The sequence below is a fragment of the Diceros bicornis genome, chromosome 4, assembly GCF_020826845.1.
Source record: "Diceros bicornis minor isolate mBicDic1 chromosome 4, mDicBic1.mat.cur, whole genome shotgun sequence".
Taxonomy (NCBI): domain Eukaryota; kingdom Metazoa; phylum Chordata; class Mammalia; order Perissodactyla; family Rhinocerotidae; genus Diceros; species Diceros bicornis.
This window is the reverse complement of record NC_080743.1, coordinates 76,484,396-76,500,928: the sequence shown is the minus strand read 5'-3', so window position 1 is coordinate 76,500,928 and position 16,533 is coordinate 76,484,396. Positions and strand designations below refer to the sequence as shown.

The following is a 16,533-nucleotide window of genomic DNA, read 5'->3' as shown; positions in this document are numbered from 1 at the left end:
AGGACAGGCAGAGAATTAATGTTGCCCTTTACCCTGCAGGTTAACCAGAGTTTACAGTACTTAGTAGAAGACAGAGCATTCATCTTGTTCATTAGGTAAGCGATTGGACAGTATCAGAGAATTCCGTTAGTATACCCAGAGAAAAGCTTTTAGAAGTCTACTACAGACAAGCGAATCAGAATCAAGATTATCAGGACTCAAAAGTGGATGATGCCAAATATTTTTGCCTTTCTTCTTGGTATAAGAAGAAAAGGAAACCTATTCACTCCTGGAGCTATTAACATAGCAATTTTCACATACTCATCTACAGGCAAATGCATTTATGCATCTAAACCTTTTTTATTAAGAGAATTAGGATTTAGATTTTAATGCAGTTAGAATGTGCTAGCTATGTGACGTTGGACATATCACTTACCCTCTGGTTCTCAGATAGTGATGCTGATATCTAAATCCTTACTCAGTAATACTATTATAAGAATATAAAGGTTAATTCTAACAGGGAATTTTTTATAACTAAAACAATGCATTTTTTTTTCAGCAATTCCTAGTTCCTGGTTGTCCAACTGCTCACAAATTCAGAACTAAGTCTGAGTCAGATCTTAGCATATCTTTCTCCGTGTTACAGAAAGAATACCCCCTTCTACCTACAAGATCTCGACCACAAGGCTTCCTGCCCTAGAGAAGAATATGTCAAAAGGGAAGATAGGAAGAGAAAGTAGAAAACCTGTCCCTCGTGACACAGTGAACTACGGGAAAGGAAAGAAAAGGAAGAGATGGAAGAGGACGAAAGAATTCAGAAACATGTCCTTGTTCCCCTCCCCATCAGCCCATCCCATGACATCCTAAAAGAGAAGGCTATTACAGTCATGCGTTGCTTAATGATGGGGATATGTTCAGAGAAATGCATCAGTTAGGCAATTTCATCATTGTATGAACATCATAGAGTGTACTTACACAAATCTAGATGGTATAGCCTTCTAGGCTTATGGTACTAATCTTTTGGGACCATCATTATATATGTGGTCTGTCATTAACCGTTATGCAGCACATGACTGTATATAGGTGGAGGTAAAAATCCAAGCAGAGAAGCTCTGGCTTTACTTTCTAGTTGGAACTCTGACAGACCACCTTGCAGGACTGCTCTCCACAAAGAGTGGCCGTACTGGAATAAATATAGTTAGGCAGAGTGAAGGAGAGAGGCTAGTTGGCTCTTGTCAGCCTAGTTGGCACTGCTAAGCCTCCTTCAGCAACCTTATGGTAAGAAGAGATCCAGAAGTTCTCGCATGGAACGTAGTAAGATGAGGGCCAGTATACCTGGTTCAGTGACACCTGTGTTGAATGGCAAGGTAAGCCCACTGCAAATTGTAGTGCACAGAGCCTGGCCAAGACTCAAAAGGGTCTGCCTAGTCAATAAGAACTGGGGTGAGGCCAAGTCAGGAAGAGAAGAAGTCTGGGCCCTAACCACACCATGTTCACCAGCTTCCCCTCATTAGACCCCACACAGGTTCCTGGGGATAAGATCACATTCTCCTTTGAGCCCACTTTAATGGGGATTTTGCCCCCACCACTTCACTGAGACAGGTGTTGTCAAGGTCACTAATTACCTCCACAGGGGCCAACTCCAATGTCAATCCTCATCTTCCTTTAGTAGGTTGGGATCTGAAGAAGACTGGACACAACAGAAGAAAAGAGCAGTGAACTTAAAGATAAGCCAATAGAAAGTATCCAAACTGAAACACAAAGAGAAAAAAGAGGGGCAAAAACCAGAACCAAGCATCAAAGACCTGGTGGGATAATATCAGATAGTCTAACATATGTGTAATTGGAGTCCCAGAGGAAAGGAGAGAATGGTAGGAAAAAATATTTGAAGAGATGATGTCCATGGATTTTCTAAAATTAGTGAAAGAAAATAAAACACAGATCAAAGAAGCCCAGATAACTCCAAGCAGAATAAAAAATAAATAAATAAATAACACCTAGGCACATCCCAGTCAAACTGCGGAAACCAAAGATAAAGAGAAAGTCTTAAAGGTAGCCAGAGGAAAAAAAGAAACATACAGAGAAATTACATCAGGATTCTTGTCAGAAACTATGCAAGCCAGAAGATAATGGAGAGACATCTTTAAGATACTGAAAGAGCAAAGTAACTGTCAACAAAGAATTCCATATTCCATAAAAATATGTTTCAAAATAATGACATTTTCAGAAAAAGGAAATAAAAGTTTAGATAATTCATTGCCAGCAGACCAGAAAGCTAAGGAAGTTCTTCAGGCAGAAGGGAGTATAATACCAAATAGAATATTTGCATCCACACAAAGAAATTAACAGTACCAGAAATGGGCTGGGGGGAAGAGGGAATAGGGAGTATCGTTTAACGGGTATAGAGTTTGGGAAGATGAAAAAGTCCCAGAGATGGATGGTGGTGTTGATTGCAGAATAATGTGAATGTACTTAATGCCACTGAACTGTACACTTGAAAATGGCTAAAATGGTAAATTTTATACTATGTATATGTTCTTTCTCTCTATATATATATATACATAAATATGAGGGCATGAAAAAAAGAATAAATAACAGATGAGATAAAAAGAAAACTACCACTAAGATGGTAGATTTAAATGCAACCATACCAATAATACATTAACTGTAAATTATGATATGCCATGCAAACACATCAAAAGAAAGCTGGAGTGGCTATATTAATATTAGACAAAATAAGCCTCAGAACAAGGAATATTAACAACAATAGAGTCATTATAAAATGATAAAGGGGTTACGTCATCAAGAAGGTATAACACTCCTAAATGAGTGTGCACTCAATAGCAGAGCTTAAAATTCATAAAGCAAAAATAAAAGCCAAAAGCCTGAAAATGGTCTCAGGTTCTCTTTGACGCTTATCCTTGCTCATTCTGCCCCACCACACTGGCAGCCTTGCTGATCCTTAAACATCCCAAGCTCATTCTCTCACCTCAGCACTTTTGCACTCAATGTACTTTCTGCTGGGAACACTCTTCACTCGGTCACCAATATAATCACTCCTTCAGCTCATTCAAGTTTTTGCTTCGCAGTGAGCTTCCTTGTCCACTCCATTTAAAACTGCAACTCCGGCCACTCCCTATCCCCTTCACCTGATTTTTCTCTATAGCAGTCATGAATTTCTAACATACTATATAGTTTACTTATTCTGCTTATTGTCTTCCTATTATTATTATTATAAAAGTTTCATGGGGGTAGGATGTTTTTCTGTTTTTTTTCTCACTACTAGGGCCTAAAGCAGTGCCTGGCACATAAGCACTCAATATATATTTATTGATTGGCTTGCAAAATTGAAATGCCCCTTTCCAGCCCCATTCCCAGATATCCCAATGAGGAAGAGTAGATCAGCTGTTTGAAATACAGAAATTACTTTTATTTTGTACATTAGAATGATAGCGCATAAACTGTACTCCATGACACGAAGTATATGAAAACGACTAGCCGAGTACCTAGCACGTGTGGTCACTTGCTTAGTCCTCTTGGTCCACTCCTTTCCCATTTTTCACTAGAGTCTTGCGATTTTATCATATGTGCTTTTGTACTGCCAAAACCTAACAGTGCCTGGTTCAGAGGAGACGCTATGATAAATGAAGAAATGAGCCTAGCTCTTAACGCCAACTCACTCAGAACATCTTGCTTGATGAGCCCAGCTGGACGTAGTCTCCTCTGTCTCTGAACTTGGCATAACACTTACTGCCTATATTTGTCATTTGAGCCTTGTCATAGCCTGCCATGTATTCAATATTGAAGCACATGTCTCCTAAGGGCAAATGAAATTAACATTTCTTTATTTCCCTCTGTTCTTAGCACATGGGATGTACTCAGTAGTTATATGTTAAGTGAATTACTTCATGAATGGAGGTAGTATTAGGAAAGATGGGAACAATGATATGTTTTATCTCTACAAAGAAGAACCCTGCACGGTTAAGAGCATTTGTAGCAGAACTGGGTATTACCAGGTATATAACAGTGGTATATTGTCATATAGTCAGTAACAATGTATGATACATATGATAGGGGTATACATGACAATGATCCTACCACAGACATCACTATAACCATCATAGAATTATATGCTCATTCGGTCATTCATTGTTCATTCCACAAATATTTACTGAATTCCTACTAACTGCTCAGCAATGCGAAAGGCACACACGATGTAACAGGAACACAGTGCTTTGCCCTGTCTTCAAGGAGCTCACCGCCCAGTAGAAGAGACAGGCAAGTTGTCAAGTGATTACAGTGCCCCATGGTAATAGTGAAAAGTACAGAAGGCATCACGGAAGCACAGCAAAAGGTACCCAACTCAACCTGAGAGAGCCAGGGCGGGCCCCCCAGAAAAGATGGGAGGTGAGGTGAGAGTAGAAGATACAGAAGTATGCCTGAACGGAGAATGGGTAGAAGAGGAGCGGAATGGGCAAAGGCTCTCAGTGAAGAGGCAACTGACATCCTTGGAGGACAGCAGATAGTCCAATAAAGCTGACGGGGGAATGTAAGGAGGTAAGGGCTTCCTCACCTCTCACACTGAAACCCGTCCCTTCTAGCCACCAGCCCCTTTACTCCAGTGAAACAAGCTCCCTTGATAAGGTTAGTAATAACCTCCAGTCGACTAACCCAAAAGGCATTTTCCAGTCTTCATCTCCCTTGATCTCTCAGAAGTATTTGACTCTGGTGACCACTTCCTCCTTTCTTGAAATACTCTCTTTGTTCTTCTTGTGTGAAATATACTCTCTAGCTTTTCCTTTTGCCTGCTCTAGCCAACTCTTTTTTTATCTCCTTTACAGGCTCAAACCCCTCCACCCAGCCTGAAATTGTTGGAATCCTCAAATCTCAGTCTTTGTATGAAGACTAAACTCCTCCCTGGGCCTACAAGGTCATCCTTGGTCAGCAGACCTTGTCTGTATCCAGCCTTATCTCAAATTACCCCCACACATGTGCTCTCCGCACTCCACCCACAACGGCCTTCTTCAGTCCAGAGACTTGCCATGTTCTTTTCTACCACAGGGCCTTTGTACACGCTGTTCCCTCTGCCTAGAATACTCTTTCCCCTCCATCTTCAGATCTCATGTCAATCTCAGCAAAGGAGCTTTTCCATGACTAGAACAAATCTCTCTGCACAAGTTCTAATAGCACTGTGTATCTCTCCTTGACAGCATCTGTCTCATTGCAATTCTACCTTAGTCTGTAGTCTTTAAATTAGTATCCCTCTTCCACTTTAGACTGTCCCATGGCAAGTGCTCAAAATACAGAGAATGAAAGAAAGTAGCAGGGGCCAGATCATGAAGGGCCTTGTAGGCTATGTCAAGGAATATGGACTCCTCCCTAAGGCCAACAGTGATCGTTGCAAATGCTTCCCAAAATGTGGTCTGCGGACCTCAGAATCATCTAGTTGCTTGATCAAATTCAGATTACTGAGCCCTATCCCAACCTACTCAATCAGAATCTAGATGTGGGCTCACATCTTGCCACTTACCAAGCATTTTAGATGATTCTAACACACACTATTCTTTGAGTCCTACTCCTCAGTCCACTAGTAATAGTAATATGGACTCCAACTAGGGTTTAGACCAATTTTCCTGGGCAACATGCACTGAGAGTGGCAACCTGGGATACCAGGAGCATTCTTCACTCAAGGTAACAGAAGCAAGGGTAATGGAGCTGGTCCAGCTCCTCCCAATCTCAGGCCAAAATGACTCCCGTGGCCGGGGCTAGAGACGTTAGACAGCATGAAACAGAGAGAGAGAGAATAGAGAGGAGAAGCAATGGATGGGAAGCTCCAGAAGGTTCAAGGAGGAGAATCTGTGGGGTTTAATTACTTAGAATCCCATTGGGTATAATTTCCCATTCCAGATGATGCCTACACGGCCCTTTAATTTTCTTCAGGAGGCTCCAGATTTTATCTTTCTTGTTTCCTTTTGCATAAGCACCACTAATTGCCCATGATCAGGGTTTCACTCCTTCCCAGCCCACTGCAGAATAGAGGGCAGCCTCTCCCTCATTCTCCTGCCCCTGAAACAACGAAGGTCCTTCAAAGTTTTCCTTGTTTTTTGTTGTGGTGGTGGTGGTTCTGGTTGGTTGGTTGGTTGTTGGTTGGCTGGCTGGTTTTTAGCCTCTAATGAAGAAAAATAAAAGAGTTGTTTTCTTTACTCACCCCCTTCTCTTTTTTTTCACCAGACCCAATAAAGAAACACAAATTCCCTCTTGGATTCCAGTGGTAAGACATTCAATATAGAAAAGAATCAAACATTCACATTTCAAAGAAACACAGAACCTAGAGTGCATGCTGTCAGAGAGTGGGCCCAGAAAGAGTCTCAGGTACAACATAGGAAATAGATAATATAGCAAAAGATGGAATTTTATATCACCACAAATGTAGTTAGGATGGCAGGTTAACCACTGGAAATAAGTTAAGTTAGACCCATGCTTTACAAGAAAGTCAATGTTTCTTTTCTCTCTTCTTCAAGGGCGTAGCGGGCATGGGATCATTCATCTTTTACTCATGAAATATCTGTTTGTCAACTGTCTACTACGTGCCAGGTACCATGCTGGATCACGGGGAGTCTACGGAGAGCAAATTTTTGAGACTCTACAGAAAACTGTTTCAGTAGCTTGTGGATCCCCGGATTAGATATTCCTACCTTACACAAAAACAAATAAATTTCAAATGGACTTCCTCAGCTTATCACCAAAGGCAGAAACTATACAGGAAAAGAGTAAGAGACTTGACTGCACACAAACATAAAAGTGATACATCAAAATCTCTATAATCGTGTAAAAGAAATAGCTGGTTGCACTTTGAATTTAATCCTCAGAACTGAGGAGGGACAAAAATCAACACTAGTCTGCTGAAGGGAGGGTGTGAATTGGAAACAGCATAGCGCTGGGGGCCCATAAGTTTAAAGATTGGTAGATGTGAGGCACTTCTCCATCCTTGTTAGCAAAAGGATCTGATCCAGCAGTGAGACAAAGGACAGAGTAGGAGGAGGAGGCCATCAAGGTGGCCAGGGGCAAGGGGACAAAGGAGGAGACACTGGCAGGAGAAACAAAGTCAAGTTTCTATGTGGGCACCAGGTGAAGCCCCCCTTTCCCACCTCCATTGGGGCAGATGTTTCTAGACTGCTGTTTGTAACATAAGAGATGTAACATAAGAACAGAAGCCCCAATGACCCCACAACACGCACTCAGTCAGTTCGAGTTAGGTGACGACTCTCTTTCTCCTCTTCCCTTGGTGCTTAGAAGCCAACCCCCTGCCCGACTCACCCCTCCCCATCACTCCCTGCACCACTCCCCTTGTAGAGAGTCAATACGAAAGCCACCATCATTCTCAGGTACCCCTAAGTTCCAGATCCTGTCACACAAGCCTCATACCCCAGACTACGGAGGAGGAAATCACTTCAGTTCCATTTTACCAGAGAAACAGTAAAAGGTAGTCATTATGAGCACAGACTCTAGTGCCACGTGCTTGGGTTCAAATCCCAGCTCCACCATTTACTAGCGCTTGATTTAAGGAGAGTTACTCAACTTCCCTATGTCTCAGTTTCATCATTTGTTAAGTGGGTATAATAGTACTTAAATCATAGCAGTGTTGTGAGGATTAAATAAATTAAATACATAAAGCCCTTAGAAATGTGCTAGCACAATGTATGCACTATGTGTTTGCTGTGGCGGCTGCCAGTGCTGCTGTTATTATAATCACTATTATCACTCTTACTATTATTAGTTGTGAGGATATGTTTTAGAAGGGCTTCACTCCCAGTCCTGCATCCAGGTTCCTCATCGTCCATCCTAAGAGATTAGGATAGCTTCTTTCAGCACCTCTCTCAGAAAAATCCTATCCCCAAAGACAAACAGCCGTCAAACTCCTCTCCCATATCAAAGTCTGAATGGAATCTCTTTTCTTCTTTAAGTTTGCAACTTTCTCCCTCTTCTGATATCAAAGGCGTGGTACGATGTCTGATTAAAAAATGATAGTAATTAAGTAAGAAAGGCGTACGTTCCCATTCCTTACAAGGCAGCTTCATTCTCAAGAAAATTGCAAGCACACACAATATTTTGGTGCACCATGTACTAACACTTAATGAGGAAAACTGGGAGTTAAAGAAGGTGGAGTATTGACAGTGGTCACGGCAGGGTACACCGACAGCAATGATGGGTTAGTGCGTGCTACAGAGAGAAATCGCTCAGCTGAGATCACAATATTTGAAAATTTTGCTCTTAAGACCCGGTGGTCAAAATTTCTGAGAAGAGTGACCATTTGCCCACTCAGCACAAATTTCCTGAATGCCCACTAAATGCTGGGCACCCAGTGTTACAAGAACAAGATCTGATCATTGCCCTCAAAGAGCTTATAGTGTGGTGGGGTGTGAGCAAGTAAAGACAATTACTGTGAGTGTGACTGTTGCCATGACAAGCACAGGGTGTTAGTTCCAAGAGGTGTGTATTATAATATCTCCATTTTCCAGAGAAGGAAATCAAGGCACAGAGAGGTCGCCAGGTAATAAGCAGTGGATCTAGGATTCAAACCCAGGTGGTCGGGGTCCAGATCTGGGCTCTGGTGACTGGTGACCAACACAAAAGCCCTCCATGTGAAGATGCCCTGGTGGTCCTTGCCTCAGAGTGCTTCTTATTCTAAAATCCTCAGTTTGAGAGTTCGCTCAGAAATATGTGAACTGAAAACATCCTCCACGCAGGGAGAAAATAGAGATCAGGGCAGAGTAACTGTCTTTGAAGTAAAAATAAATCCAGGAAGCAAAATATAATGATGGTTCATAAAATTTGCCTCAACTTGATATTGCCTTTCCACTTTGATTTATGGAAGTCTATGTTTGGAGGAAAAGGTAAGGGGATTTTGAAATATGAATGTTAGAAAAAGGAAAATATGTTTTCTGAGCCTGTTGAGATGGGATCATAAGAGAGAAGGTTGGACTAAGAGAGGACCCCAAAAATATGAGGTAATGCAAATGTCCAGTAGCTGGAAACTGCTGGCAAAAAGAACAAAAGAACTCCCGTAGGGGTGAGGGAGAGGTCACACTGATGCAGATTACGGGGACCCTCATGCTTCCATTTTGAAATCCATGCCTTCCACATATCACCCACCCTATCACCTTCCACCTCCTTCCACCACCAACCCTATCAGGCCTTTCTTTTCTGAGAAATTAAAAAACAGTGAACAGTTTACTTTCATATCTGTAATTATGATTTTTAGCTAACATTTTCTTGTCTACAGTATGCCTGCTTATAGTATCTGATATTACTTAACCTTTGCAACAACCCAGTGAGGCAAACACTATGATGAGCCCTATTTTAATACATCAGAAAACTGAGGCATAAGGAGGTTAAATAACTTGACCAATTACATGGTGGTGGGAGTGGGAGTCCTTTAGCACCAGGATACTGTGGTCATCCCCATCAAATGCAGCTGGGACTAATATAAAGATAGAACTGGAAGGGAACACAGACATCACCTAATGAAAAGGGTCTGTCTTTCATTCAACAGATGAGGAAACTGAGGCAAAAGTAACTTGATCAAGCTCCCTCCTCTGAGGACAGAGCAGGTGACTTTTCCACTATAGTCTTTATGTCTGAATTGTCACATCTCAGGCTCAGAGCTGGACTGGAGCCTTTACTCAGCCAGTCCCACCACTGCCCACTGCCTCCCAGCCCATCCATGGGGTGAACTCTCAGTCACCTCTGGTTTGTTAGATTTTCAAGTGCAAAAAAAAGTAAGAAGCTACCATTTCTTGAGGACCTACCATAAGCCAGGCTCAATCAATCCTCATATCACCCCTATGCAGCAAGTACTATTGTTATCTCCATCTTAGAGATGAAAAGATTGGCCCAGAGCATTTTAATTATTTTCCAAAGCAAGTCACACAGCTAGTAAGTAGCCAGCTCGTAGACACTAGGCTGCCTCCAACAAAAATGAACTCTTCTTAACAGCACCTGCTCCATCTTTACTCAGTTATGTTCATGCTGCCCCTGCTTCCCACCCAGAGATGCTGGTAAATATGGTGTATATTTCAACAACTTCATGCTTGCCATCCTGCCCTGCAACTTGAGGTTAAACATGATTCAAAGGCAGGACTCATGCAAAGCCAGCAGTTTGCATAGCTGGCTTTTATCATCTACCACAGGTCTGGACCAACTCTCCACCTTGAAAGCTAAATTCTTCTATTGACTAACAGCTCATGCAATTGATGCCCCACTGAAAGAAGGGGCTCAGGCTCCTCCCCATCCCCAGCCTGAAGATGTCCCTGTATATTAAGGTCTAGCAGCCACCAACAGTGTCCAGATTCCTCTGGGATAAGCAGTGATGCATGAGTTTGCCTGTGAAGACCTGAGAGCATCATAATTCAAGAAATGCAGAGGGCAAGCTGTGCAAGATTCTTGAGATAATTGAAATTGACCCATACTCACCAGCTGCCATGGGAAATTCTACCACTTTGCATACTTTGCTTCCATAGCTAGAAATCAAATCAGGGGAACGTGATCAGATTTCTAATTTGGGAGCTCGGACACGCAATGTCATCTTTAATGATTCCTGGCAGAAGATGCTCATTACAGATCTCAGCCTACCTAAATTAAAACATGAAACCTAAAAATTAAGCAGCAAATTCTCAATTTCTCAGGTCCTTACAGCCACAGGAAAATCACGCAAGTGGGAATACACATACTCCTTAGGGTTTCGTTATATCTGCAAATATTTGAGCAGGAATTATATGAAAGAGAAGAGCCAGAAGGAAAAAAAAAAAATAAACCCATCAAATCCTAACTTTCAGGTTTGGGCCATCTGGGTGAATAGTAATTTTTCACGATCAATTTGAACTATCATGTCAGGGAACATTATCTCTCTGCTGATGGCCTGTTTCATCTGTTCCATGATGAAGAGCTCAGATCCCTCTGATGCGGTAGGCGGCTGGCTTCAAGTCTTCTGTCACTGCTAAGTGGACTGAAAGATGATGCAATCAGTCAGCACAATGTTCAAGTGTGTAAGGCTCCTTTAAAATGGGAGAATAAAAATTCATCTCTCATCATCAGTTCTAAACCTCATTCCGTGTGGCTTTTCTACAAATTCAGGTAACCATTAGACAGTCTTTGGAGATTGTTTTTAAATCTCTTCTCTCCACTTCCCATCCACGCTGCCCTTTGTGTCACCATATGAGTGGCTGCCATGGCCCAGCAGAATGATTTGCATCGCCAGCTTTCACATCTGCTCATGGTTCAATGTTTCTCACACCTAAATCCAGGGAGAGGAAGCAATTCCCTGTCTGCAGCAATGCCTCAATAGATGGCCCAGAAATATTAACATAAAGTTAGATGCAAATAGAAACTACAAATTCAAAACTTTACTTTCCCCTGGCATGCATTCTTACAGAGAAAAGTTAAAGAATGGGGACCAGGACCCATGTAGGGTTACGCTACCAGATCCTGAAGATGAACATGGTAAACCTCCTCCTAAGGATGGAGAAGCATCTGCAAAGAGCGCAAAAGAGAATCTATAATTTTTATTCTTTTTTTAATTAAAAAACTACTTGTGAGCCTTAAATTGTGCACTATAGCTCACTATAAATCTAGAGATTTAGGAATTTAGGAATCTCCTTTCCTAAATTCAACTACTTAATGTGGAATGGTCATTGCATACGAAGAATGAAGGCTCAGGTGTTTCTAAGTATAACGGGCAAACCAGAAAACCCTACAAGAAACTAAAACAAATGTGAAGGAAAAATCTACACCCATGCATGCTAACGGAAGCCAGGATAAAAGTCTAGGTCACTCCCAAGAAAGGCCATGTTTGTTATTTCATCACATGCTCTTGTAAGCATCTCCCTTCATCACTCTGAAGAGTCACCCCAGAGCTTCCTCCTCAGAGTAACTCTTCACTATTACTCTCTTGCCCACATGGCAACTAAGAGGGAGGAGAGAATTTCAAGAACCGGGGGTCTACACTATTTGAGACTAGTCCTAATCAAGAATGACAAAGGTCTTGAAAGACATGCTCTCTCCACCTCTGTGGGTTGTATACAACTGAGGGTCTTGGACCAAAAAATTTTTAATTAATTAGTTAATTAATTAAAATAATAAAGAACAAGAAGACAACCAATTTTAATATGACATGCAGTCAACTGTCTAAACTGCCTCTTGTGATAATCAACGGGTTGATATTTATGGACAAGGAGCCAGGGGCCTGCAGTCAGCATGCCTGCCCAGGAGTCATGGTTTTTTATTACGCCAACCGACACTGAAGAAGCCCTTTAGGAGAATGTGCTTCCCAAGAAATGCATTAGCGCAAGCATTCACACCAAGGAGGCAGAGGAACCATGCTAGGCACACACCAGGCACTTGTGACATGTCTCCTAAATCGTGGTGGGTCCCAACCCATTTATTCAGTAAATTACTTTGTGAGTAGGTCAAAAGTTAACAGAGCCTTCCAACCAGGCTCACCTTTTAAACAAGGATCACTCCCTGGCCCCCTAGCTAGGGAGAATCCCTTTGCTAACCTTGCCATTAAAACCAGGCAACCTATGACATTTGATGAAGTAATTAAGCACAAATCAAAGCAATTACTTGACATTCCTTGCAATAACCAGATGACATTTCTAATCCCAAGAAGCAAACTGGACGAAAAATAAAATGTGTTTACAGAGGCTTAGATAAATTCAGCATCTATAATAAGGCACTAAGGAAAACCAGGACATTGCGTGCTATCCCCCCCCTTTTTAATAGCAACATCAGATGTGGCAAAATGCACTGAGCTCTTCCCCTACCATGTCATGGCTCTTTTCCTACAGGGATGAAATATAAGACTGAATGAGCCACATGAACGAGCCAGAATGGCAATTCTGAGCAGGGCCAAGACCAAGGAGAAGCAAATGGAGCCCCCTAAAGAGCAAAATTTAAGTAGGCACTGACTCCCCTGATGTGCAAGTCCCCACCCCTATACTAGGTTTGCAATTGCAAAAGCAAGCCTGTCACTTGTTACATTCCTGGAGTGATAAGAAAAACACAGCAGCAAGCAAGCCCATCTGGAGAACAACAAGCAGAAACGGCAGGGGGGCTGAGAGATCTTTTGGAGCAAAGACTTCAGGCCAACCATACGCTTATGGGGCAAAATTAAGAAGAGTAAGAAAAAGAAAAAGCATCTGCCTATCCATATGCACCAAGTATAGGAATAATATAAGCAAAAAAGCTAACATTTGTAAACATCTACTATGTGCCAGATGCTTTAAATGCAATAGCTTATTTAATCTTCAAAACAACTCTTAGAGGTGGGTATTATTATTATCATCACCATTTAGGAGATAAGAAACCTGAAACTTGGAGAGATTTAGTAAATTGCCCCAGATCTGAGAGCTAATAAATGCCAACACTGGCCTATGGTATTATCCTAAGTCTGTTGTTTTAATTGACAGTCCCACACATACAGATGTCATTTTCAAGAAAAGCAGACAGTAATAAAATAATCAATATGTAGTAGCATGTCTCAAATTAGTAAGAAACCACTTTAGACATAACCTTTTATGAATTTGTACACAGACTCAATGAGAAACTTTCTTATCTCACATATCTTCATAGCCTGACAATATTTTTGAGGGGTTCAGAAAGCATGGATTGTCATCTTGTTAGACAGATGAAGAAACTGACGTGCCAAATGCAGCTTGAGTGAGGGGCGGAAAAAGGATGGTGGCCCAAGCCCTTTGAAGCTGGCCAAGCCATGGCTCCTCCCACTGGACACCCCTGAAGGGCTTTAACAAACCAAGCCACTAACCTCCACATCCCCGTGAAACTGAACATGGTGCTCACACAGCGAGGGAGGGGCGGCGGGGTGAGTCCATCCAGGCGCATGAGCAGAGCTGGGACGCCGAAGAGCACCAAGTACTTCACATAGAAAAAGAGCACTTGAGCCAACGCCAGTCCTCCTGAAAGACAGAGGGACTGTTAGACACAGCGATGGGAAGTGGAGCAACCTCCTGCAAAAGATGCAACATTCCAGGAAATATGGCACCTGGTCTCGCTTCTCTACTCACTCCCCTTCGTCCCCTCAACTCACACTGAGTCTCCCGCATTGGTTTCAACCAATGGAATTTTTGGATTAACAAATATTGAAATCTCCTCTGTTATTGACAGACAACAGGACCTCTTAGCAGTCACGCTTTTACGGATACTAGGAAAGGGTACACTTAAAAATATACATATATTGTGTTAAAAAACTATTAGAAAGGGAAAATCTTTCCCAAATCCTTTCAAAATCTCACGTGAGTTCACACCCACCAGGATGCATAGAATCAAAAGTTCGGATCAACAAAGGCTGGTGAAGATGTGGAGAAACTGGAACCATCATACACCATTAGTGGGAATGTAAAATGGTGCAGCCACTTTGGAAAACAGTTTGGCAATTCCTCAAACAGTTAAACATAAAGTTACCCCATGACCCAGCAATTCCACTCTTTCATACGTACCCAGGAGAAATGAAAACAGATGTCCACACAGAAACTTATACCTGAGTGTTCATAGCATTATTCACAATAACCAAAAGATGGAAACAACCCAAATGTCCATTGACAGATGAATGGATAAAGAAAACATAGTATATCCATACAATGGGATATTATTCTGCCATAAAAAGGAATGAAGTACTGATACATACTACAACACGGATGAATCTTGAAAACATCACGCTAAGTAAAATAAGCCAGTCACAAAAGACCACATATTACATATGAAAGTCCAGAATAGGGAATAAATAGAATAGACAGAAACAGAAAGTTAATTAGTAGTTCTCTAGCATGGCGTGGGGGGATCAGATTATGGGAGTGAGAGCTAAAGGGTAGAGTTTCTTTTTGAAGTGATGAAAAGCTTCCAAAATTTGGCAGTGGTATGTCATATCTGTGAACATACTAAAAGCCATTGAATCGCACACTTTAAATGGGTGAATTGTATGGTATGTGAACTATATCACAATAAGGATATTTTCTAAAAAACATGAAGGCCCCAAGCTGCAACAATTATCAGCTTCTTAGCCCAAATTATGACTTCTGGGGCAAGAGGAATGCAGGGTGCAGGCGCTGAGCAAGACATGAGACCTGAAACACACACTATGGCCCCCACAGGACTCCGCATGGCCCCACTCAGAATGACCCACCTCTCCAGCTGGGGCTCAGGATGCTCTACCAACTATCACCTCCCCTTGGGCTCCTGGTCTGGCTGCTTCAACCTCTTCACCCCCAGAGAAGAGTGGGGGACCTGGGCTACAGGTCAATACAGTACCACCGACCTGAGCCAGCTGCTGGCCCCATCTGCACTGGCCTTGGCAGTGGGGTGAGGAGGTGAGACGAGTCCACCATAGCAGTGCCCTGGAGGAAGCCCTGGAGAAGACAACCAGTGGCCATATGCTGTCCACCTTCCCCAGCATACAGGTAAATACTGCAGGGCAGGTTGGTGCAGCTGATCACATTATCTATAGGATAATTTGAAGGAAACGGTTAAGCCTTAAAGAAGTACTGCCAGAAAACATTACTGTCTGGGGTTCTTGACATCACAGGAGGGTCTTTTAAAGAATGTCACTACTATGGAGTATGTGCCTATACATGGTCACTCCGCCAAAAGACACACAGAAGCCATTTTCTGAATATACAGTTTTGGCAAAGGCAAGTGGTGGTTCAAATTTGAAAGCCATATGTCCTACAAGGAGAAAATTCCAGGAATCATTGTACCTCACTCCCACTCAGTAGTCAAACAGGTTCCTCAGACTTTTGGGATCAGACTACAGTCATACCTGCTGGAAGGGCTGGGTATAAAATTGCAGCATTCTTAGATTTGTGTGATAACAGTCAAGAAAGAAAGCTGACATGTGTGTGCGTGTGTATGAATATATATGTAGGTATGTCTGTGTGTGTGTCTATACATACACGTTCACCAAGAAGTGGGATATATGTGCAAGCAATACAATCTTGAAAGCATTTGGGGGGCATATGACTACCCTGAACGGTGAAGAAATCAGTTACACTGGCGGAGATGGCAATGAGGGGGACTCTAAAATACTCCAAAATGAACCACTAGGTTCTGATCAGAAAAATCCCAGAGATAGAAAAGGTAGTGCATAAGTAAGGATGACTAATTAAAGGGCACAAATCTTCCAGAACTGAAAATGATCAGCCTGAAGAACTGAAGGCATCAAAGGATGTATGGAAGACCGTGCATGGTTAAGGCATCCAGAACTCTTTTGTATATGAAGCACAGAGACTTCTTTTCCCTGTTAACAGGACACAAGATCAGGGAGAATGAATTGCTTCCTGTCTCAAATACCGTCTTTAATTTGACACTATTTTTGTACAGTTGTCATATATGAAGCATATGAATTAAAATCCATAGCTGAGTCTACATTTTTGCACCCTTTGCACACAATCTTCACTATTTTTTCATATGGAACTGGGCTAAAGAAAGGATTGATTTTGTGCAGATGCTTAACATAACTCTGTAGTTAGATCTAACTGAAGATAA

At 42.0% G+C, this 16,533-nt stretch overlaps 1 protein-coding gene across 4 annotated transcripts in view; it reads right to left on the bottom strand.

Moving 5' to 3' along the window:
* Positions 1 to 16,533, bottom strand: part of HHAT (hedgehog acyltransferase) — a 324,456-nt gene that overhangs the window by 188,322 nt on the left and 119,601 nt on the right. For all 4 annotated transcript variants that reach the window (XR_009219848.1, XM_058539785.1, XM_058539784.1 and 1 more), the window contains exon 8: positions 13,802 to 13,952. Coding sequence is in view for 3 of the 4 variants with exons in the window: in XM_058539785.1 (XP_058395768.1) it covers positions 13,802 to 13,952 (151 nt within the window). In the remaining variant the exon portion in view is untranslated. The remainder of the gene's footprint in view (positions 1 to 13,801; positions 13,953 to 16,533) is intronic.